The sequence below is a fragment of the Ovis canadensis genome, chromosome 5 (genome assembly GCF_042477335.2).
Source record: "Ovis canadensis isolate MfBH-ARS-UI-01 breed Bighorn chromosome 5, ARS-UI_OviCan_v2, whole genome shotgun sequence".
Classification (NCBI taxonomy): domain Eukaryota; kingdom Metazoa; phylum Chordata; class Mammalia; order Artiodactyla; family Bovidae; genus Ovis; species Ovis canadensis.
Window position 1 is genome coordinate 78119259 of NC_091249.1, and position 23504 is coordinate 78142762.

The window sequence follows — 23504 nt, forward strand, 5'->3', positions numbered from 1 at the left end:
TTTTTTAATCTCAGTGTTTTAATAGATACTCTACTTTGCCTGCAGCCTGTGATGCCTGAACAGGGAGAACTTCTGTCTCAAGGTCACTGGAAGGTTTGGACTCTGGTCTTTTCCGAGTAGCAGCTACAGGTTCTGATTTACTCTCTGACTTGGCACTTTGGTCAACTGACTCAAAATTCTTGACTGGCTCACAGTTCTCATCTTCACGGATGGGAGTTGCTTCAGTTATCACTGCAGTCTCAAGATCATCTTTATTCGACATGATTATATCATTGCCTGGTAAAATAAAAGCCCCACCCCAAAAAATTAATTATAGGCTTTTACTTGTTAAAAACATTTTGAGATTATCACTCAGTCACATGCAGGTGTAAGAAATAATAGAGCTTTAATATACTCTTCATCCAATTTTCCCCAAGGTAACAGTTTGCAATAGCAAACACAATAGCATTTCTTTTTTTTTTTTTTTTGAGTTCTACTTTTATTATTTTTCTTTTTTTTACTTTATTTTACTTTACAACAATAGCATTTCATAACCAGGATACCGATATATACCATCCCCTGATCTAACTCAAAATTTCACCAGCTTTATACTCATTCGTGTGAGCATAATTACTTCTATGAAATTTTATCACATGCACAGATTCATGTAATCATTATCACAGTCAGGATACAGAATAATTCAATTATAACGATCCCTTGTGTTTTAGCTATCTTTAGCCACTCCCACCCACCTCCTAACCCACAGCAATCACTGATACTCTCCATCTCTATACTTTTGTCATTTCAAGATGTTATATAAATGCAGTCATACAGCATGTAACCTTTTGAGATTGAGTTTTGTTTACTCAGCAAAAGTCCCTCAAGATCCACGCAAGTTGTTGCATTAGTAGTTTCTCCCTTTTTATTGCTGAGTAGTGTTCCTTGGTATGGATGCATCTCAGTTGTTTCACCATTCACCTGTTGAAGGATGCCCGGGCTGTTTCCAGTTTAGGCCTATTACAACTAAAATGCCTATAAACATTTATATACAGGTTTTTATGGGAATATAAGCTTTCATTTCAGTGCATGAAATGATCAGTGCATGCTTAATTTTGTAAGAAGCTGCCATACTCTTTTCCAAAGTAGCTGAACTATTTTACATTTCTACCAGCAATATACGAGGAATCAAGTTTCTTTTTATTCTCATCAGCATATGGCAGTGTTATTTTTTATTTGAACCACTCTGATATAGGTGCGCTAATATGGGTTTAAGCTTTATGTTGCATTTCTCTAATGGCTAATGATACTGAACATCTTTTCATGTGCTTGCCATCTGTATATCCTCTTCAGTGAAACAGCTATTTTTATCTTTTGTTTGCTTTCTAATTGGACTTTTTTTACTGTTAAATTTTAAGAGCTCAATTCAAGTCCTTTGTCAGATATGTGGTTTGTAAATATTTTATTCCAGTTTGTAGCTTATCTTTTCAACCTCTTCATAGTTTTTCACAGAGCAAAACTTTTTAGTTTCAATGAAGTCCAATTTATTAACTTTTCCTTTAACTGACATTTTTTAAAAAACCTTATTAGTTATTAATCATCCCTACCTCAATTTTTCAGAGAAGATTATGAAATCTCAGCTCTCAGGATAAGATTTACATCACGCCAGCTTTTGAATAGCAAAGTTAACCAATTCAATTTCTTCCAGAAGTACAGATCTTTAGCGATTAAAGCAAAGATATTACTGATGTATTTACAAACAGGAGATGCTGGTTTCTGAGATAACAAAGTATCACCAGGGAAAGAAAAAAAATGCATTTCACACAGACACACACACACCCAGACCTTAAGTATATATAAGCACATATCCTGTACCTATATATACTGACCACAGGCTTTCCTGGTGGCTCAGCTGGTAAAGAGTCCACCTGCAATCCAGGAGACCCAGGTTCAATCCCAGGGCTGGGAAGATCCCCTGGAGAAGGGAATGGCAACCCACTCCAGTATTCTTGCTGGAGAATTCCATGGACACAGGGGCAGTTCATGAGGTTGCAAAGAGTCAGAGGAGACTAACCCCCCCACACACAATCTAATCACATAATTAGATCCAATCCATCAATGCCATCAAAACATTTCTAACATACTAAAAATGAGAGACATAATAACAACTAAGGCAGCCTGTAAATAGCACTATAATTGAGGTACACAGAAAATTTTTAAAGGACAGGCAGCAAGGAAAAGTATGTGAGAATCAGGAAATAACATTCAACTTTAAATACCTTTAAAAAGCACACAACAGTGATCACAAACTGGAATTCTGAGTTCCAAATCAAGCCTACAGAGGTTTTTGTTTGGCCTGCAAAGTGTTTAACACTTTTTTATACTAATTGGTTAACATTTAAAAATCAGACTTCATATTCCAATAGAAATCTCCAACTTCCTTTGTAAAACTGAACAATTTGACAACACTGGGCCCACATTCAACTCGGTAATAACTAGCTCATGCCATGGAGAAGGCAATGGCAACCCACTCCAGCACTCTTGCTTGGAAAATCCCATGGATGGAGGAGCCTGGTAGGCTGCAGTCCATGGGGTCGCTAACAGTCGGGCACGACTGAGCGACTTTACTTTCACTTTTCACTTTCATGCATTGGAGAAGGAAATGGCAACCCACACCAGTATTCTTGCCTGGAGAATCCCAGGAACAGAGGAGCCTAGTGGGCTGCCGTCTATGGGGTCGCAGAGTCGGACACGACTGAAGTGACTTAGCAGCAGCAGCAGCTCATGCCAAATATTTGCTGGGATCTTTTAGACAGGGTAGTGCTCTCTAGATCCCCATGATCTCCACCCAACTCCACTTGACTCATTTATGTTACCTGAGTAGCCTTTGTAGGCATCTGAACTTGCCTTAAAGGCATCTGCCTTAAAGGGCACTTAGGATTTTGGTCTTTTTTAATTTTTTTTTTTAAATTACAAAAGCATGATAACACATTTACAGGAGACTTGGAAAAACTGAACAAGGTTACATATGGATCCACTATATATTACAATTATTTTTTTTAAGTAAATAAACTAAGATTTTTAGTTGGAGTTTCAATATAAAACTCTCAAAAATTAATACAATGAATATACAGAGAAATGGATATTAATAGAATGAATACACAGAGAAATAGAAGGATATTAATAGAATGAATATCCACTAATAGAATGAATTAGAGAAATGAATATCCATTAATAGAATGAATATAGAGAGAAACAGAAGGTCTACTACCTGAAAAGCATTGTGAACCAAACCAACATAATTAAGATTTATACAATTTTCACATAACAGTAGAATGCAAATTCTATTCAAATTCCTAAGGACTATGAACTACTATCCAAAAAATACAGAAGGCTTCACAAATTTGGGAGTCATTCTTGAGCAGGGCCCCTGATAATCTTCTTTGGGTGGTTCCAATTTTAGTATATGGGCTGCCAAAGCCAGCACAAGGGCACTTAGGATTTTGACAGATCAAGACACCAATGAGAGAATTCAAGGGTGTGGAAACAACACAAAGGAAAGCTCAAAGGTCTGAGATATGAAAGTGTGGAATGCAAACAGATAGCAGAAGTAGTTATTATGAGAAGGAGAATGATGGGGAGGCATAAAGCTAGAAAGATAGATTTATATAACATCATAGATCCTAGACCATAGAGTATATGATATACCATACATTATATGATACATTATACACTTCTAAAATATAAATGAAATCAGTCCTGAATATTCATTGGAAGGACTGATGTTGAAGCTGAAACTCCAATACTTTGGCCACCTGATGCGAACAGCTGACTCATTTGAAAAGACCCTGATTCTGGGAAAAATTGAAGGCGGGAGGAGAAGGGGACGAGAGAGGATGAGATGGTTGGATAGCATCACCAACTCAATGGACATGAGTTTCAGTAAACTCCGGGAGTTGGTAATGGACAGGGAGGCCTGGCGTGCTGCAGTCCATGGGGTTGCAAAGAGTCAGACACGACTGAGGGACTGAACTGAACTGAACTGTATGACAAGTTTTGGGGACTGGGAATTAATTTAAGACAATTTCTGCCTACTTACAGGGGCCTAACAGGAAAGGCTACAGAGTTGGTATTTTTGTTGTTTTAATTAAATTATTTATTTAGGCCACACAGCGTGGTTTGTAGGATCTTAGTTGCCCTGGTCCCCAGTCCGAGGCAGTGAGGGTGCAGTCTTAATCACCGGACTACCAGAGAACTCCCAGAGCTACACAGTTCTTGCACAAAGTTCCACCAATGTTTCCTGTAGCTGAATACACATATTTACTTTTTCTTTTACCATCTTTTTGCTATCCGTGTGCTCTTGCCAAGCTACAACACACAGTGATATGTACTTAACAACACATTAGATGTTATATATAGTATACAGTAATATAATGGGCTGTGGAGTTAGGCTGACACTCTTCCAACTCTATACCTGAGTGACTGTGAGATTAGTCACCTATCTGCGTCTCTGCTTCCACATCTGTAAAACCTACATGCCAGACTTCCTAGAAAGACAAAACGACCCGGTGGACGTGAAGGGTTCGGAACAGAGGCTGACACATAATCACTCACGTACTAACAGCAGCTGTTAGTACGAAGTGGTTGCCTGGAACATTACTATCTACTAAAATAACCACTTGTCTTGAGACGGACAAAATCTGCTCTCCCTTCTCCCCGATTACAAGAACAGGTGCCCAACGGGAGTTCTGGCGTAAACCTGGGCTCCGAAGTTCTCCGACGCTGACAACGACGAGAATTCCTCACACGGACTTAGCGTTTCAATAACCAAAGGACTTCCGCAGCCTCAGCATCCACCGCGAGGGGCCAGTCGGCCAGCCCCAAGCTGCTTCCTCCCGCTCCGCGACGACCCCGGGACCCCACACCCGGCCCGCCTCCTCCGGGAAAGCCCCTCACCCAAGCCGCCTCCTCCCTCACCGCCGCCACTGCCTTCTCCGACAAGCTGCTCCTACTGCCCCGGAAGTCCTCTTTCAGGGTGGAGACGGCCTCGCTTAACCGAGAGAACTTCCGGGTCAAGCAGCAGCTCCGGCCGGAAGGAGCTCGGCAAGCGTCTGGTGAGTGATGGCTAGTTGGGGGTCGTTGTAGGGATTGTGGAGGGGTTAGTGGGGCTGCCGAGACGTGGGTTTGAACCGGTGGGTTAGGGTACGAGGTGAAAGAAGCTGGAGTATCCGTGGCCGTTTTGCAAGCCTAGCCTGGGCTGCTGCAGGCATTCGGCCATCGTATATTTACTGAGCTCCACCTACCTGCCAGACACTTCTCTGGGCTTTTGGGACACTGTGGTTTACGAGGGACTGTGGCTTTGTGCTCAAGTAGTTGACAGCCTAGTGGAGGAAACCGACCATAAACAAGTTTACAAGCAAACACGGTTATCTAAGATGGTAGTGCGTGCTCTAAAGAAAATTAAGCAGAACAAAGTGATGGAACGAAGCGAAGGGTAAATCTTATGAAGAGCTGCTGAAGAGTATTAGGAGCAGAAGGAATAGCAACTGCAAGGGCCGTATCATGGGAACAAACTGAGCCGGTTTAAGGAAAAGGCAACGGGCCACTGTGAGTGGACCGAAAAGAGGAAAGTGAGACCAGGAACTTAAACTGGCCAAATTTTGTAGGGTTTGTGAGCCAAGTTAAGAATTTTGACTTTTATTTGAAAAGCAATGGAAAGGCATTTGAAGGCTTCTGCGCTGAAGAGTAACATGCTGTGATTTATGACTTTAGATGACCCCTGACCCCTCATCAGAAAGATGTACCTCTTGAGTTGCTCTTGGGCAATGAGAATGTGTGAAGCCCAAACTGATAGCCAGAAAAAAGTTAGAGACACCTTCATTGTACAGCTGTACAGATGTGAAAAACTAAGTCCCAGAGAGGTGAAGGCACCTGGCCTTTTAAGAACCCGAGACTTCTAACTCAATTTCATGTTTTCAGAGTTATCATTTTAATATCTATACATAATAACTGTCACTTCCTAAAGCCCTTCAGAAAGTTTATTTGCTTTAATGGTGATCCTCTAAATTTAGGGGCATCAGTGTCACCTGGGAGCATGTTAAAACTGTGTATTCCTCCCAAACTAAAAACACTGTAAGTATAAAATAGGTGTTTTCTTCTGATCTTCTGTTGTAATGGAAAGTGCATAGAATTTGGAGTTTAAGAATAGAAATTTGGTAAACCGATTAACTGTGTCTTAATCTTATCTTTTAAATACTGTTGATAATTGTATTGGAAAATGTTCCAATTTTTTTTAATCTTAGAATCTCTTGAGACTTTTAAAACTTTTTGAGAATATCAAAGAGGTTTTGTTTGTGTGGCTTATGTCTATCATTATGCCATTTTAGATGTCAAAACAATTTTCCAAAAAGTTATTAATTTGAAATAAATTCATTACATGTTAACATAAAACGCATGTCTATGAAGAATAGTTTGCCCGGAAAAAAATTTTTGAGAGAAATGGCATTGTTTTGCATTTGTACAAGTTTCTTTAATATCTGACTTAATGGAAGACAGCTAGATTCTCATACCTCCTTTGCATTCATTCTCTGGTGATATCATTCATTATGTAGCCTCTGGAAAACGGCACCTATTGTGTGAGATTGAGAGTGAAAGGGCAAATAATGTTCTAGTATTGTTATGAAAATCATTTTGACCAAGTCTTAGGGACCCCCAGGGACCCCTGCAACACATTTTGCAAATTGCTGAATAACAGTATGGTTATGACAAATTAAAAGATACATGGGCTAAGTTTGAGTGGGACCAAAAAATCTGCATCTTTAATAAGCACCCCAGATTAATTTGATTTAAGTGATCTAAGAATTGCATTTTGAGAAAACGAGTTATAGATCAAATTCACTCTGAGTGTTCTGCCCACCAAAAAAAAAGAGAGAAAAACTATGTTTCCATATTTCATATCTCTCCATTAACAGTTTCAGAGATTGAGACTAAAAAGTCAATAAGATGTTTATAGCAGGTCCCTTTCTGACTGCCACATTAATGGGTGTCTGAATTCAGAATGTTGATTCCAGTGCCTTACCAAGGGGATTTTAGGCTCTGTCATTGGTAAGCTTTCAGTCTTTTGGACATACAGATAACTGATAAAAGAAGGAAACTGAGAAGTCTTACAACTGAGTGCTGTGAATGTGCTAGGGGACTGACAGCAAAAGAATCCATCTGAAATCCAGAAGGAAGAGTGAGAACTTAGGTAGGAAGGCTTCTTGAATAAGGTCAAAAACACATTGGATGTTGTAGAGAAGGTCCAATTTCCACAGGAAGATGAAAAGGGCAGGAAGTTTCAAACAAAAGGGACAATTAGGACCAAAAATTTTTAAGTGGAAAGTTATTTGAAGAGAATAGAGAGTGAAATAAGTGTAGTTAAAGCTTTGAGCCATGACAGGGAAGCTGGGGAAATTATAGGATTTAAAGGAAAATAGGAATGATAATCAGTTTGTAGGAAAACTAAGACCACTAGAGATCATAACTGATTAGTGGCAGGTGTAACTAAAGACCAAATTTGACTTCTAAATCCATTCATTCCTTTAGCAAGGAATTAGTCTACATGGAGGCACACCTGGGCTCCATCTGTGTGCTTCTCTTCTACCACTGGAATCTATTCCTGAAGAATTATGGATACTATAAAATTTGAAGCTTATTTCATGGATAGAGGATTTTAAAATTGCCTTGACTCTTCTGGATTTGTGTTTAGGACCAGTTCTGGGACATGAGATGGATATGGTGGGAATTAAGGAGACCCATTTAAGAATTAAGAGGAAAGTGTGGTACCCAGGTAAGCTAAAAGGACCCAGGTGACCTAGGGCAGGGACAGTAGGACTTCATTGAAAAACATCTAGAAGGAAGAAGAAGGAGAAGGTGAATAATAATGGCATGAATTTAAAATGTACATTAGTTCATCTAATGTTCACAACTACCTTTTGAGGTGGTTACTGTTAATAACCTTATTCAATAGATGTGTACACTAAGGCCTCTTGATCCCATAGCTTCACACAAGGATAGGATCAAGCACTCCTAATCCTAATCCGCACTCCTGACCACACAGCTACGATGATACTGTAACTTTGATCTTGCAAAACTGGAAGATTTGTATTGTGTGCCTATCATTCAAGTTATGTATATGCTAAACAGGTAGATCTGAGGGTGAGAGGAAAGAGCTCTTTTTTAGTTATCCTGGAGTTTGAGATACTGGGGGGTAGGGTCAGACCACAGAGGGAAAAAAATGAGCAAGGAAATCATAAATCTAAGTTTATTATATCAGTGTCTTTGTGTAGCTTCAGCAAATGCTTATGGCAAAAATGATCATAGTCAAGGGCAAAACAAATAACCCTGGGTTTGAAGCACAGCTTCAGCAAATACAGAAGAGCGTATTCCTCAGTGTGCCAGAAAATATGCTGACGTTTGAGTGCCTAAGCGACAATGATGAGGTATGCAGTGGCTCCAAGATTCTATTGGGAGCATAAGGGCTATGTTAAGTTAGAAACTTTTTGGAAAATGGCCCTCAAAATTGTGATTTCTCTTTGTGTATTACTAACCTTTGTATTTTACAGATCGCTATAGTAAGGCTTGCGTGTAAACAGAACAGCTTTTTGTTTGTTCTCTGAAAGGATAGAGGAGTGCTAACGGTCTGCTCTTCATTTCCTTTTTCTCCCCTTTGCCAATTCAGAATGTCACTTTGACCATTTGTGTGCCTTGTGTAAGGGAACTTCTCCATTTTTCAAGTGTAACAGTGCAGGCAGAGAAGAGTGGATGAGTTGTAAATACATTTCATTATGGAGAATGAACCATTACTATCCCAGTATTCTTGGAGCAAAAACCAGTACCATCTGGGCATCAGTGTTTTTCCTTCCTTTGAATTATCCCAGAACTATTTCTGCAAACAGCCATTTCCTCAGCCAACTTAATATTGAGCCATGAGAATGGAAATCAGCTATGTTGCTTCCTTATTCACTTCTGTTGAGAATTGGAACAGAATGGAAATATTTCTTCTCTCAGAAGTTGGCAGGCACAGCAACAAGGCAGTCTGTTAGGGATGATAACTTAAGCACTTTTCTTTTTCCTTTTTAATGATACAGCCAATATCCAGAATGGTTCTGTAGGGTAAAATCATCTGTATTTCTGATTATTCATGATCCTAGAGAAGCTAACATTTTGCTGTACCTGAAAGATGAAAAAGGAGTTAGATTAAATTTAAATATCACACTCTTCTGTTATTCCTATTCATGCAGAAGACAGGTAATAAAACATTCTACTAAGTAACTTCATCCACAGCATAGCATAGCTCTTTTTAACTGTTTACAGGAAGTGGCACTTTGATTTTCCTTTTTGAACTCTTCTTACCCTCCGTATGTCAGCTGCCCCATTGAGAATAGCAGGCATGATATACAAAGTCCCAAACTTAAAACTGAATTGCATTCCTAAAATTTATGAGGTCTCCCTTTCTCTTTTGTGCTCAGAGCACAATTACACTTCTGTTCAGTACTTCTCCCTGTCTTGTATATAGTTAGCCCTTTCTTTTCCTGTCTTCCAGGTTTTGCTGAGCTTAATCTTCTTTCTCCCACCTGACCAATTCTCCATTTCTTTCATTGTTTGCACATTCAGTTTTCATTTTTGTGGTTTTAATTTTGAATGAAATTAGATAAAGATGTTTATCTCTTAAAAAAAAAAAAGTCTTATTGGAGTCAGAAAGTAGAGCTCTGTCAAGAGCCAGAGCAGCATGTGTGAGCCTCTTTCTCTTCCCCTCTGTAACTATTTCCACCACCACCCACCTTCCTAGCCCCCATCTCCTGGCTGCTCTTTTTCCCTTCTCCATCCCTGTTGTCCTTTAACGTGGTTGCCTCAGCTTCTTGTAATCCTTCTCTTCCTCAAATGTCCCTAACCCACAGTGTCTCAGTCCACATACCAAAGGAACATTCTTCTTAGTCAGTCAGTGAGTTGACTTCCTCCTGGATCCAAGAAGACAGCTCTAAAAAAGGAACAACAAAGGCTCTCTGGCACAAACTCAGGACACAGTGAAAACAATGTAACGTTGTGTTGGTCTCCAAGGTCCGTTTACAATGCCTGTTTGATCCATATTTTTGTGAAATATTTGCACTGAGAAAGAGAGGAGTATGAAATTTAAAATTAAAGACTGAAATTACCTTATGATGTTACCCCTTCCCCCTCCAAAATTTTTAAATGGTTTCATGGTATTCCAAGTAAAAGTGTTTTATATATCTTAAATAATGGTTTTGCTGTAAAGTTTTGATTTTAGCACTCGAAGCGATGTCAACAAGAATAATAACTAGAGTTATCAGTGATTACTGTTACCAGACTCTGTTTTTTACATACTGTCTTTTTCAGACCTTGCAATAGTCTTGTGAAAGTAGATGCTGTTATTCTCCCTCATTTAAAGATGAGGGAACTGAGGCATAGAGAGATTAAGTCATTAACAAAAGTCACAAGGCTGATTAGAGTCAGAGCCAGGATTCAAGCCTAGGAAACCTGGTTAGAGAGTCTGTTCACTGAACTTCTCCGCCACTCTGCCTATCAGAGCCTGCAAGTATGAGTTTCTAGGGTGAACTTAATCCAGAGTGGAATCTGAGTGATAGTTATTTTGTGCTGAAAGTGTTCAGACAGTCGAGCACCATCAGGTAGGGCTGTTACAGAGGAAATGAGGAAGTATATTAGTGATTGCTAGTCCATGAGCACTCTGCCTTAGAATCACCCAGAGAGCTAGTTAAAAACCGTGAATTCCAAGGACCAAACCCAGAGATTTTTATTCACTGGTCTGGGGTGGGACCCAGTAATCTTTATTTTTAACAAGTTCTCTAGGAGATTGAGATGTTCAACCTGGTTTGGAAACTGGAGTTGGTTATCTTTTATTCCCTCCATTGTTTCCTAGGACACGATGGTAAGTGAAGACATTGAGGGTTAGTGGTCGGTTCAAGGAATGCATTTAGGCATTATGCCTTTAAGATCTTTTGAGGTTACTAGCAGTAGCTCTTTTTGTCTCCGAGAATAATAACAGGTACTAGTAAATGCACGTAAGTCTGAATAATTGTGATCCCTGTTGTATAACATTTGTCACCTTACAAAGATCCATCACATACTTGATCAAATTTAAACTATTCTTCATCATTAAGTATTTATAGAGTATGTGCTAGTTATGACACATAGCGTTAAAAAATACAGTCCTTGTGCTTAAGAGGCTCATAGGTGAGATGGAGTATACTGCCTGGCAGGACAGAGCCAGGTGAGTAGAGTACTGGTGAGGGCCTCAGGGATCAGGGAATAGCCATCTTGCATCCAGGTGAACTCCTGATCTATATGGGAAGAAGAAGTAGGCCTTGCAAGGAGGCTCGGGGAAGCTGCGTGAAGAAGGAATTCCACACTGCAGGAACACTGCCAGGACACTTGCCCCACAGCCCTCTCACGTGGAGGCTGTTCATTCCCCTGAAATTCCTACATCTCAGAGCAGGAAGAGTGAGTCCATTTCTTCCATTCCTGGTGTCTTCTTCCTTGATCCTGGGGTGACAGTAGCACCCCCACAGGTGAGCTACCTCACTTTTGAGCCTTTGACTGCTTCACCTTGAACAATTATTAGTTATGGTGAGTCTCCTTCACTCACTTCAGCCTCCCACTCCAGTTCCCAGAGTCTTATCTTCAGCTTTGCTGTTGGGCCAAACTGCTCCTCTTCAGGATCAGGAATGAGACCCATGATTCTCTGGCCACCATCTCTCATTATGACTGCTTGTAGCTCTTTTTCTTGAATACCTCCCTAACCAATGACTGATCTACTTTTTCTCTGCCCCGTGTCCCATTACCTCAATGGCTCTCCCCAACATTCTCCATTCCCATTTATCCCCCAGGTCCTGTCACACACCTTACTTTCTCAGGGAAGCTTTCTGCAACATGATTAGCTCTCTGTAGCATCCTGTACTTTCCTTTGGGTAGCATTTAGTGTATTTTGAATATATTTAATGACCATGTCCTCCACCTGACTGAGTACCATGGAGGCAGAGACAGTGTCTATGGTACAGTAGGTTGGCACATAGTCGGTACTCAGTAGACACTGTTGAATAGATGAAAATGTATACCCCTAGTCTAAGACAGTGGGTTGTAAACTCAGTGGTAGGAAGCAGTGGGGAGGAAAGGAATGGCAGGATAAGAAATGAGGTGCTATTAGAATAAACTAGAGTTGTGGGAGGTTTGTTTTGTTTTCTCTACAAAAAGAGCAGGCCTGCAGCTCAGAGCCTTCAACAGAGGGCAGTATCTCTGCAAGTTAATAACATGGCTTTGTTTCCATTGTGCCTAGTGTACAGTTACTTTTATCCAGACTTTTATACAGACTTTCCTTTTAACATACATGTGTGAAAGACAATGAGTTTAAGAAAAGCATAAAATATAATTTTAAGGAAAGCATAAAAAATAATAAAAGATATAGTTTTTAAACAAATCATGACAGTAGAAGAAATGAATGAAATTTGGGAAATGCCAACTTGGATGAAGCCACAGAATCTCCTTATGGAAGTCCTGGGTGAAACTTGGAGTACTTTTCAGCACAGTCATTTCCTGTCACCATTGAGAACCAGTGGTCTAGAATAAAGGACAAAAATCATATCTGCCAGTTGTAGTAGAAAAGAAGTTGAGAACTCATATATAGCCTGAGCACAGTGCCTGGCTTACTTCAGTCATTTTGTAAGCGTTTTTTTCCATTGTTTCCACTCTCAACTCCCTCCCAATAGAGGCCAGAATTCTCCTGCTTACTATATAATATGAAGAGCAAGTCAAGGTGAAGAGGTTAGATCAGATCACTTCTGTAATCCCCTTCAGTGCCCAAGAGCTTTGTGTCATTTTAATGGGATTTGGGGGAGAAATGAAAACATACAGTGTTCATCTATTATGTATAGCAAACTCTGAAGTTCTTTGTTTTACTTCAAATGGTCCGTCCTTAAATTTGCAAGATAAGAGAAAATTATTGTCATCATCTAACCATCCTTTCAAGGACTAATGAAATTTAAATGATATTTACAACTTAACTGTCAAATTTAGACTCCGAGCAGTTTAATGGCAAATACAATGATCTGTTGCTTTTTGTGTTACATGATCAAGCAGCTTTTGTATGAGTATACAGGGAAGTAAGTGTTATTTCCAAAACTCTTTAGTTTGGCCCTTATAAGAAATAAAGCTAGGTGTTTCATCCCATATTTTATAGAAATTGAAATGAAATTTTTCTTTAAGAGTCAGTGATTTTAAAAGAGGAATCAGATGACCAGGAAGTTGATCATAATCACATGGATTCTTATTTGTGATATTTTACTCTTCTTTTAAATGTGTCTAACAATCTTTCTCTGTAGTTTGTATTTCTGCTAACTAGACATTTAAGGTGTCAATTCCTCCCATATCTAGTTTATAGACTTTGAGTTAGAAATTTGGTATTCTTACAAGCTTATTAAATATACTGTATTTTATCTCTTGATATTGAAGAAATTATTAAAGGAAAATTCTTTTGTTTAATGTTCTTACCCAAAAGGAAAGTTCTATAGCCTCAAAAGCCAGTAACTATTTATTTATGCATATTGGTACAGTTTTCTAATATTACAACAACAAAACTACTTCAGGTAGCCCTGCATTATTTATATCTAATGTCTGTATACTTGAATTAGTCAAATTTTGAATTCCATGGTTATAATTATTATGTAGCAGTTGATTTACATTATTGATATGATAGCAGATGGTAATGGTGCAGGTTGGAATAAAAGATCATTAAGTTACATATTTTAGCCTTCATTGGCTCCCTCTTGCATGGAATTTGTCAGAGTGAAATAGACTCACATTTCAGAGCTAGAAGAGCCTTTAGAGATTGTCTCATCCAGTCCCCATTTGACATATGAGAAAACAAGCGCAGCTATTTGCCAAGGGTTTACAGCTAGTTATTAGCAAAGCTAATACCAGAATCTAGATCTGCCATTTCCGAGTTCAGTGTTCTTTCTACTGACTCTTGAAATTTTTAGGTGGTGTTTTCACTTCATAATATTGATGTCAATTATTCTAATCAGTTTCACATCTATTTATTTCTCGAACATAGAGTTTGACTCCATTATGAGTCTTTGTTGGTTAAATTTTATATCTGGCTCTCTTTCAGGTTGGCCTCCATTCGTATCTTTTGATCTTGAAGACTCCAGAATATACCTGGATCTACCTTTTTTTTTTTTTTTTTTTTTTTTGGAAAATGCCAGTACCAAGCAATCAGTGACCCACTGTGCTCTTGTTATAATATAGAAGCTATTGAGTTCTCCAAATATAAACAAGATTTTCTCCCATTTTCCCATGAAGCCACTTCGTTGTTTATCCACTTTAGTGGTGAGTGTTATTGTGCCAGCTGCTTTTGCTTTGGAAGATGTAGACTTCAACCAAATGATCCCACTGGGAACAAATCACAGTTCTTCCAATGCATCATTTCTTCCAAGTTTTGAACTCTCAGCGGATTCCCACTCAGGTGATGATGTCATTATAGCCAGAGAGGGAACTAGTGTTTCAATCAAGTGTCTTCTCACAGTCGACCACTATGAACAGGTCTCTTGGTACAACTCAAAAGGACAGCAGCTGGATGACAGAGACAGAGGTAATTATCCCAAAGTATAATTAGTCAAGATAAGTCACTTCCTGTTACTTCAATCTTGGTTTTATGGCATATTCAACAAGAAATCTCCAAGATGAGGTACTATAATAAATAGTTAAAACTTTTGAAAGGCCTGGAGTATTATACCTATCAGGAAAAGTGAAATAATGGTAATTACTGAACCAGAAGAAGAAAAAAAAGAAAGTATAGTTACAAATTTAAGAAGTGTTCACATAATGATGGTGAGCTGTTTTCTCCCCTATTGGCGAACTGGTTTCCTTCTTCATTCAAGGTTGGCTCCTTCAGGGTTGCTGCACACAGCTGTGTGGACTCTGTACTCACAGTTCCAGGGGTACCATTTACCTAGACTGTAATGTGAGTAGTATAGTGTGCTGGCCCTGTATGAGTAGAGCAAGAAGGATTTTGGTTAAGTGAACTTGTCATAAATAATTTTTTTGTTTTTACTCAGAAATGAATTACTAAAAATGCTGGAGGAAACCCCGGATGTTTTTGAAAATGGTTATAAAGATCTGTACATAAAAGTTTCAAGTCCCTCTGAGAATCAGAAGTGCATTGAGGAGGAACTTTATAAGCCCTTCTAGCTCATTTCTCTTTTTAATTCTGTACCTTAATTTGCATGAAAATAGGAAAGTTTCTCTTACATATTTTTGTCTCTCAGTCTTAAAAAATCACACAAACATCATACTAAGGTGACCAAGGTCTACCTTTTGACAGGTTTTTACTTGATTTTGCTATTTAAGAACCTGTGAACACATCTTAATCAAAATATTGTTTCCTTTAACTAGTGTTCTGTTAGGTTTTTTTTTAAGACTACCTGTGTTAAAACACCTTAGAAAGAAATCACCATGAAATATCAATGGGGTAAAGATTAAATAATGGTATCCTCACAAGCTACACTTTGGAAAAGGCCTGCTTAGATTTTCTGTTGGAACGATAGTCTAATCTCTTGGAATATAGGGATATTTGGCTATTTATATTAGACTGGAAGACAGAAAAGGAGACAGATGGTGCTTCCTTCTAAAGTATGTGCTAAACATTTTAACCTTCTACAGACTGAATAACTGGCCACCAAGGAATTGAAGAGTTAGAATGTTAGGAAGAGCAAAGCTTCTTAAGAATATAGATCTGATAAACCAGAATGTCTAGAGTGGTGCCCTGAACATGTATTTTGAACATAACTTGAGGTTCCCTATTTGGATCCACTGAACTGGACTCATCTTTTTTGGCCCTAGGGTCCTGACAAACACATCTAAGATGTGAGTTACTCAGTCAGTGTGATTATTATAGACTGGTCGTATAAACAGATTTTAGGAGACCAGCCAAGTGGAATGGCAGTTTTATTTTTCTGTTTTGCCTTTACTTTGAAAACCACTAACATCTATCACTGATGCTTTCAGCAGCAGCTCTGGACAATTGTATTAAATTTTATGAATCTCAAGTGAGAGGAGTTTAAAGAGTATGTCAGTCTAGTATAAGGTTCATAAATCTTGAGCTATTATCAGCAAGTGAGCTAGAGAGTTTAGATTGTGGTTACAGTGGTTGATGAATGGAGTCTATGTATATAGTTCATCGTACTGTGGAGTCACAAGATATCTTTTTTATAGCTCCAGGTTTATAGACAGAAGCTTGAAAAATAATGACTATATTCATAGCTACATGTTTTCCTCCTCTTTTTACATTAATAAAAATATAACTACAGAATTTAGATAAATTTTGATGTAGATAAGAATGGGCACGGTCCACAGTACTTACTAATTGAAATGCCCCTAAATCCTGACCTGTAGAATCTCAGGGATGAAAGGGAGCTGGAAGATTAGGCATTGAAGCAGTGCTTAACAAGCAGTCGCCCAGCCTCCTCTGGGCCACCACCTATAGGCATGGGGCCCCATACTCTCCACCCCATGTTAGCCCATCTATCCTGTCTTCAAATGGCTTGCATAGTTAAAGCACAGAGTACACTGAGAACTTATCAGAGAGGTGAGAACTGTGCAGGCAGAGCCAAGTTACTGAAGGATGTTGGTCCTTGTGCTTTGGTTTTCATACTCATATACATTTGTATACACATTCCTCAATGAAGATACCTTCATGTATGGAAGAAAGGCAGCATGTTTTCAATTTAAAATAGAAGCCTAGGCATGTTAGGGCAACTTTTATTGTCTGCCAAGCTGTTCATTTACCCTCACTAGTGAGACATTGCTTTTGGCCTGTGCTTTATTTACTCTGGCCAGAAAATCAAGATGTTATCATCAACTAACCTTTTCTAACAAGACAAATTAACATGTGTAAGGCATGCCAGATTAGCCAGTTAGTAATTGAACAAATACATTAAATTGGTAGGGTTTTTTAAAAATAATTTTGTCTTTTCTTGAGGAAATAAGTAAACAGTAAATTATTGAGAGTTAAAAAGGAAGTAAAGATTACTCATTACCCTATAAATAGCCATTGTTTTGTATTTCTGAGACATAGCCTTCTAGTTTATGAGAATGTGTAGGTAGAGACTGTGATATAGACACTTACACACATATATATAAACATTTCTTTTTAAAGTTAGTCACTTAGCATTATGTTGACACACCTGTCTCCCTGAAAGGTGTCTTACATCTAGCAGTGAAAAGGCAGCCATGATAATCATTAGTTTCAGGAAGATCTTGATTCCCTATTTTAAGTTCCAGCCTGTTTAAAATTCAGACTCTGAACATAAAAGTCTGCCCTTTATTACATCATTTAACGAAATAGCAGAACCTAATAGATGAGTTGATGTCACGTGCTCTCATGAAGAGGTGGAATATTGATAAGGCAGTTTGCATATTTAGTAATAGTATTCTTTATGCTGTAATTTTTTATTTCTGTTGGGTTATCAGGTGGAAAATGGTTGGTTTCTGATAACTTCCTGAATATCACCAACGTAGCCTTTGCTGACCGTGGGCTCTATACATGTTATATCACCTCTCCAATCCGTGCCTCCTACTCGGTCACCCTGCGTGTCATCTTCACCTCAGGAGACATGAGTGTCTACTACATGGTTGTTTGCCTGATTGCCTTTACGATCACTCTCATCTTGAATGTGACACGGCTGTGCATGATGAGCAGCCATCTTCGTAAAACTGAGAAAGCCATCAATGAGTTCTTCCGAACTGAAGGGGCAGAGAAACTCCAGAAGGCCTTTGAGATTGCAAAACGCATCCCCATCATCACCTCGGCCAAGACTCTGGAACTCGCCAAAGTCACGCAATTTAAAACCATGGAGTTTGCTCGTTATATCGAAGAACTGGCAAGAAGCGTCCCTCTGCCACCCCTTATTCTAAACTGCCGGGCCTTTGTAGAGGAGATGTTTGAGGCTGTGCGAGTGGATGACCCTGATGAGATGGGAGAGAGAATTAAAGAGAGACCTGCCTTGAATGCGCAGGATGGCATCTTTGTCATTAACCCAGAGATGGGCCGGAGTAATTCACCAGGAGGAGATTCGGATGATGGTTCCCTGAGTGAACAAGGCCAGGAGATAGCAGTTCAAGTTTCTGTCCACCCTCAGTCAGAGACGAAAAGTATTGATACTGATTCTCAAGACAGCAGTCATTTCAGCCCGCCTGATGATACAGGATCTACCGAATCGAACTCTAACTACAAAGATGGGTCATATGAAAGCTGCCAGCTGTGAGCTACCCTCGTACCTACAAAAACAGCTTTCAGAAAAAGAACCTGTTTCATGCAGAAAATAACATTTTCACCAAAAAATAAGTAGGATTTCCCCCCTCATTAATATTAAGCCTATCAGAACATGAATTATTACCAAATGATCTTTCTAAAAATTCAACATTTTTCCTATGTGATCTTTCTCAGTCATTTTCCCAAAGCTTGATTAAATGATACACATTGAGATTTAAAGGGGCCTGAGAGATGAGTGTAACGGGGAAAGTACCACACCCAAAATTACATGACTTCTCTTCTAGTCACGGTTCTTTCATTGTTTAAGGCTGACACTTCTCTTGAAGCCTCCGTTTTCCCACCAGTAAGATGAGGGATTTGCACTAGATGATATCTAAAGTCCTTTCTAGCTCTCTGACTTCTTACCTGCCACCTTTAAACCATAAGAATCTTCAGCTCATTTCTAAGTAAACCCTTCCCTAGACTTGGAGTCCCTTTTTACAGAAAGGACTGACCTGAGACTTTGTTCTGTGATTTGGATTCCCGCACCAATGCTGTGCATAGAGGTGTGGGTGTTTTTCGGATGTCTTGCTGGTGGAGCATACAATTGTATATGCTCAATTGAATCTTTCCAGTATCGCCATGAATATATTGCTATACAGATAACAGGGACCTAACTGCTCATGAGTAAGCTACTTTCCATGAGTAAATTGGTCCTTGTGAGGATATAGTGGTCTTTTTAACTTACTGAGGCATCATTTAGCTCACTGAGCTGGCAGTGATTTCTCAGCTGATCTCTCAAAGTGAAAAATTTGTTCCTAAAGAATAATGTCTTCATTGTTTTTAGAATAAGAAGCAGTGTCAAATCATTTGTCTCTGGTAAATTATGGATTTTGGCATTTCTGTTAATGGAATTTCTCAGGCTTTCCCTTTTTAAAAGTACTGGACTCTACGAGACAGTTCTGTGTTTGGGATCTCATTCCAGAGGGAAACCCACAGCTGAATTCCTCTTTAGACCTCTGTCAACACTCTTTACTCTATTGTCTTAAATACGGTGCTAAAGGTTGCATGCCTCCTTACCTTGTTTGTCTTGTTTATATTTATTGTTGCTGAGGTTTTTATTTTTGTGGACATCAGATGTAGAATTTTAAGCTAGGGCTGCTTTTGTGGCCTTTCTGAGAAGCACTAACCTGAAATAAGATTAGATAATGGTGTGTGGTGTGTGTTACTATATTAAATATATAGATACAGATATATAGGTATATATATACACACACATACAAATGATCTAGACATAAAGAGGGAGAAAAATTATGAATGATGCCACTTGATTCAACTGTGTACAATAAACACTTTGGACAGTATTTGTTGCCTGGCTGAGATCTGATATGATGGAATTGTAAATACTCTTCAGAGTCATTTCTTCAACCACAGTGAGCTTGGCATCATATAATTTTAAGAACTTGGCAATGGAGCTCCGTGTGCTTCACGTTTCTTCACTTGGCTTCTGATTACTGAAGCTTTACTTGAACTAGAGGTTCCTGAGGGAAATGTTCAGGGGAGGTTTTATCAGCATTTTAATTTAAGGTTTCAAATGGAGGAAGGCAGTAAATTTGAAGTGTGACCAGATAGAACTCCTGCCTCCCTTTGTGAAGGCTTATCAGAAGTAATACATCTGGTTCTGGATAGCATGAATGAATCAATATGCAGTTTTATCACATGGCATTTCAGATAAAGACGATAATGCTGCCTTTTCTGTCTCTCAGGCTGTTTCCATGGAAACCTCCAGAGCCAAACAGAAGCTACCAATCATTTAGCCAAATCTTGTCTTGGCTCACAGACCTGTATTCCTTTAAGGAAAACTGTTTTCATACATTTGGCTATGAGAACAAGGGCTCTGGAACATGCCCTAGATTATAGAACATTTCTTCCCATCCCAGAATGTTTCTCTTGAGAATTTAAAATTCTTTAAAATCCCTTTCTAAGGTCTGAGTCTGTCCCCTGAACATCCCTCAGATCTTTAGATAACACTTCATAACCTGTACCAATATAGCAGGTTTGGGGTCATTTTTAGAATGTAGCTTGTCGCATTAAAGAGAATGAATTTACCACCCCCCCCCCCCCCCGTGTTTTCATAATAGACATAGGTGTTTGGAACCTTAAGGTAGCCATATTTAATGATCAAAGTCCTGGGAAACAGGGCTTGGGAAAAATAAGAAATATTCAGAAAAAAACTGTAAGTTGCACAATGCTGTATAACAAATATAGGCTACTCTAGTGTATCCTGGATAAATTACTTTGGAAGTGCAATGGTGACAATTTAGTAGCCAAAGTAATTGGATTACTCTTGAGTATTCCAGGTTATGGTGCCACTGATAAAGTAGGTCAAAATTTAAGTGGAGCTGGTGTTACTTTCTAAATCTGAAATAGTTGTTCACAGGAAGAAAATCACACTCGCTAACATTTTCTCTAGCTAATCAAATACTCTTCATATATAATTAATACTCCTGTTATCTTTTTGTAAAATCCTTAACCTTTTGAACTTCAACTACAGTCTAACAGTCTTTTGACAATAGTGGTGGTGTAATTATCCTTCTGTCTTGCTAGATTGTATAATTGGTGAACATGCCTTTACTCAGCAAATTGGATTTGAAATAGTTCTGTCATCTCATTTATAAATTTTGTCTTGTATTGGGATTTAATGACCCTTATCATCCTTGTGAAATGAAATGGTGGCTTTGTAAAATAAATTTACCAAGACAAGGCGTATAAACATTTTTAGAGATTCCTTACCAGTCAGCTGAAATTCCTTACCAGTCAGGCATCTTTTGAACTGGTATGCCACTTGTTTATAAGCTGTTTGATAAACCTATCTTCAATGTTGTATCTGTTCCAACACTTTAGTTCTTGAGTCTGGCCCAGTGGAGATTTTTATTTCCTCCCAGCCACTTTGATATAAGCATCTTGGGAGTTGCTGACACGGAATGGTTGTGAGAAGGCTCCTGGCTTCTTCACCTCACTTAACACATATTTTAAAGTGAAAATTCACAGCTTTCCCTTTTGTCCTCAGTGAACCCCCACCATAGTCCTCTCCACGCCCTGCATGTTGTTTCAGCCTAGGTCAGATTTTGTATTCTGTATCCCAGAGCAGCATGGGAGCATGGCATGTTTGTTTCCAGGGCCCAGCCAGTCATGGGTGCTAGTCTTGCCTCCACACACCAGCTATTGTAACACAAGTATTAACTATATCAGATTTCCTGAATCACCATTTAAAGAATACAATCTTTTCTCTCCTAGGCCAGCAATGTTAAAAATGCTAAGCCTTATGCATAACCTCTAGGTTCTCAACACATTTCATAAAAGTTAATGAGTTACTTAATATGGTTCAGATGATGTTTAAATAGTTACCATTTTAATGAATACTTATAATTTTGTCCTTTTTTAAAAAAAAAAAGTTGTACTTGAATGTAATGCATTAAATGTTCAGTGGAGTATATTTTGTTTGTCTGAAGTCTTCTGTAGAGATGTGTTCATTTTTATGTGTGGTGGAATTTGATGGTAATGATTTTGAGCTGTAAATTTGAAGTCAACTTGGATGCTACTATGTCTACCTGTTTAAATTTTACAGATGTTTACTAAGCATCTTTATGTTTTCGGTGCTATGAGCCATACTGAGATGGGTGTCCTGCCTACAGTTGGCATGAGAATGCAGTTACCAGACCATCCTCACCTGGCCCAAGTACAGCAGCTTGCCATTTCTAAAATAAAGGATTCTTAGGAAAGGCAGAGCTTGAGCAAAGGCCTAGAGATCAGAGGATTTAGCACATGTTTTAGAACAGTGGTCCCCAACCTTTTTGGCACCAGGGGCAGGCGGAGCAGGGGAAGTGGATGGGTGAGGGTGAGGGTGGGCAGGATGATTTCAGGATGATTCTCATAAGACGTGCACAGCCTGAATCCCTCATATGCACAGTTCACAGTAGAGTTCTCACTCCAGTGAGAATCTAATGCCACCGCTAACCTGACAGGAGGTGGAGCTCAGGCAGTAATGTGATGAATGGGGAGTGGCTATAAATACAGAGGAAGCTTGACTCGCTCTCCCACCGCTCAACTCCTGCTGTGCAGCCCAGGCCACCGACAGAGGGGTACCAGTCAGGCTGGGGTGGTTGGGGACCCCTGTCTTACAGAGCTTATGATTAGTGTGTAGAGTTTGTGATGAGGTGTGGCAGTGGGTAGAGCAAATGTCTGCAGTCCCATGGCAGTGAAGCAGGCATGGAAAAGCACAGGATCTCAGGAGACACAAAGAGAACAAGTAGAGGTCAACTCATTTCTTAAATGCCACAGACTCCTTAGAATGAACATTTAGCCCCTATCTTGGGACTTGGCCTCTCTGGACTTCAGTAAAGTGGAGCAGATAACACCTACCTCACAAAATTAACATGAGGATTAAATACTGCAACATGTAAGCAAACACTGTGCAAGCTATGACATGCAGTATAGTGTTAGGGTCTGGTAATCACATAGCCATAGTGTCAGCTTTATTAGCAGGCATGTCCAGCTGATGGCTGGTTGCGTTTGGACTCAACTGAGAATTCCTCCGGATGTCTCAGTTACAGTTGCATTTGACTGCATGCCACGGAAACCCAGTTGTGGTGGCCTACCCAAGTAAGAGGTTTATTTTTCTTAAATAACACAAAGTCCAGAGAAACTCAGCCCAAGGCTAGAACAGCCCAAGTTTGGCATCCAGGGCTCCATCTGAGTCTTCTTTATCAGAGGACTTCGAGATACCTTTCCCTCCTTAGCATGCGGCCTTCATCCGCACAGTCACAGGATGTCTGAGATTGGGTTCCCCAGAGAAAGGGTTCCTGTGCAAGTAGTTCATCTGGAAGGTGAACCCAGGAGTGAGAGGAAGAAGAGAGCCAGTACAGGATGAGTGCATTTTTTCTGTGAGCAACTGGGCTCAGCTCCTCTGGGGGAGTCAGGACACTCTATCTGCCCTTTGTGTTTGTAGCTTACACCTCAAAGTTGCCCCATCTGAAGGCCAAGGAGCTTGGATGTTTATACACCAACTTCTATCTGGCAGTGAGGGCTGCTTCCAGCATCACTAACTGTCTGGTACTTCCAACCAGGCTAAGCATGATCCTGTAGCCAGCAGAAGCCCTCTGCCAGAGGTACAGGAGCTTTCAGTAGAAAAATCTGTGGTCAATATAAC

General features: G+C 39.4%; 2 protein-coding genes and 1 non-coding gene across 10 annotated transcripts in view; 1 reads left to right on the forward strand and 2 right to left on the reverse strand.

The window, feature by feature from the left end:
- FAM114A2 (family with sequence similarity 114 member A2) overlaps window positions 1-5019 on the reverse strand; it is a 37004-nt gene extending 31985 nt beyond the window's left edge. Inside the window, exons 1-3 of one of the 7 annotated variants that reach the window (XM_069589987.1) lie at window positions 4954-5008; window positions 1584-1694; window positions 35-276 (exon numbers count right to left, since the gene is read on the reverse strand). In XM_069589987.1, the coding sequence (XP_069446088.1) occupies window positions 35-262 (228 nt within the window). In that variant the 5' untranslated portion in view covers window positions 263-276; window positions 1584-1694; window positions 4954-5008. Of the gene's footprint in view, window positions 1-34; window positions 277-1583; window positions 1695-1865; window positions 1989-4735 lie in introns of those variants that run through there. The other 6 variants (XM_069589986.1, XM_069589989.1, XM_069589985.1 and 3 more) reach the window with 6 other exon arrangements.
- Window positions 3357-3459, reverse strand: LOC138441884 (U6 spliceosomal RNA). Its single transcript, XR_011257459.1, has one exon. It is a non-coding gene; the product is annotated as a U6 spliceosomal RNA (small nuclear RNA).
- On the forward strand, window positions 5009-21791 carry MFAP3 (microfibril associated protein 3). 2 transcript variants are annotated; one of them, XM_069589992.1, is made up of 3 exons: window positions 5009-5090; window positions 14156-14635; window positions 17515-21791. In XM_069589992.1, the coding sequence occupies exons 2-3, from the start codon at window positions 14341-14343 to the stop codon at window positions 18306-18308; spliced, it is 1089 nt and encodes a 362-aa protein (XP_069446093.1). In that variant the 5' UTR covers window positions 5009-5090; window positions 14156-14340; the 3' UTR covers window positions 18309-21791. The 2 variants fall into 2 exon arrangements, with proteins under 2 accessions (XP_069446093.1, XP_069446094.1); XM_069589993.1 differs by having other exon boundaries at window positions 5044-5090; window positions 14156-14373.
- The last annotated feature ends 1713 nt before the right edge of the window (window positions 21792-23504 follow it).

Excerpts from the sequence above, each read along its gene's own strand:
- MFAP3 (XM_069589992.1), top strand. The coding sequence starts at position 14,341 with ATGAAGCCACTTCGTTGTTTATCCACTTTAGTGGTGAGTGTTATTGTG. Across the intron at positions 14,636-17,514 it reads GCTGGATGACAGAGACAGAG|GTGGAAAATGGTTGGTTTCT; the intron begins GTAATTATCCCA and ends TTGGGTTATCAG.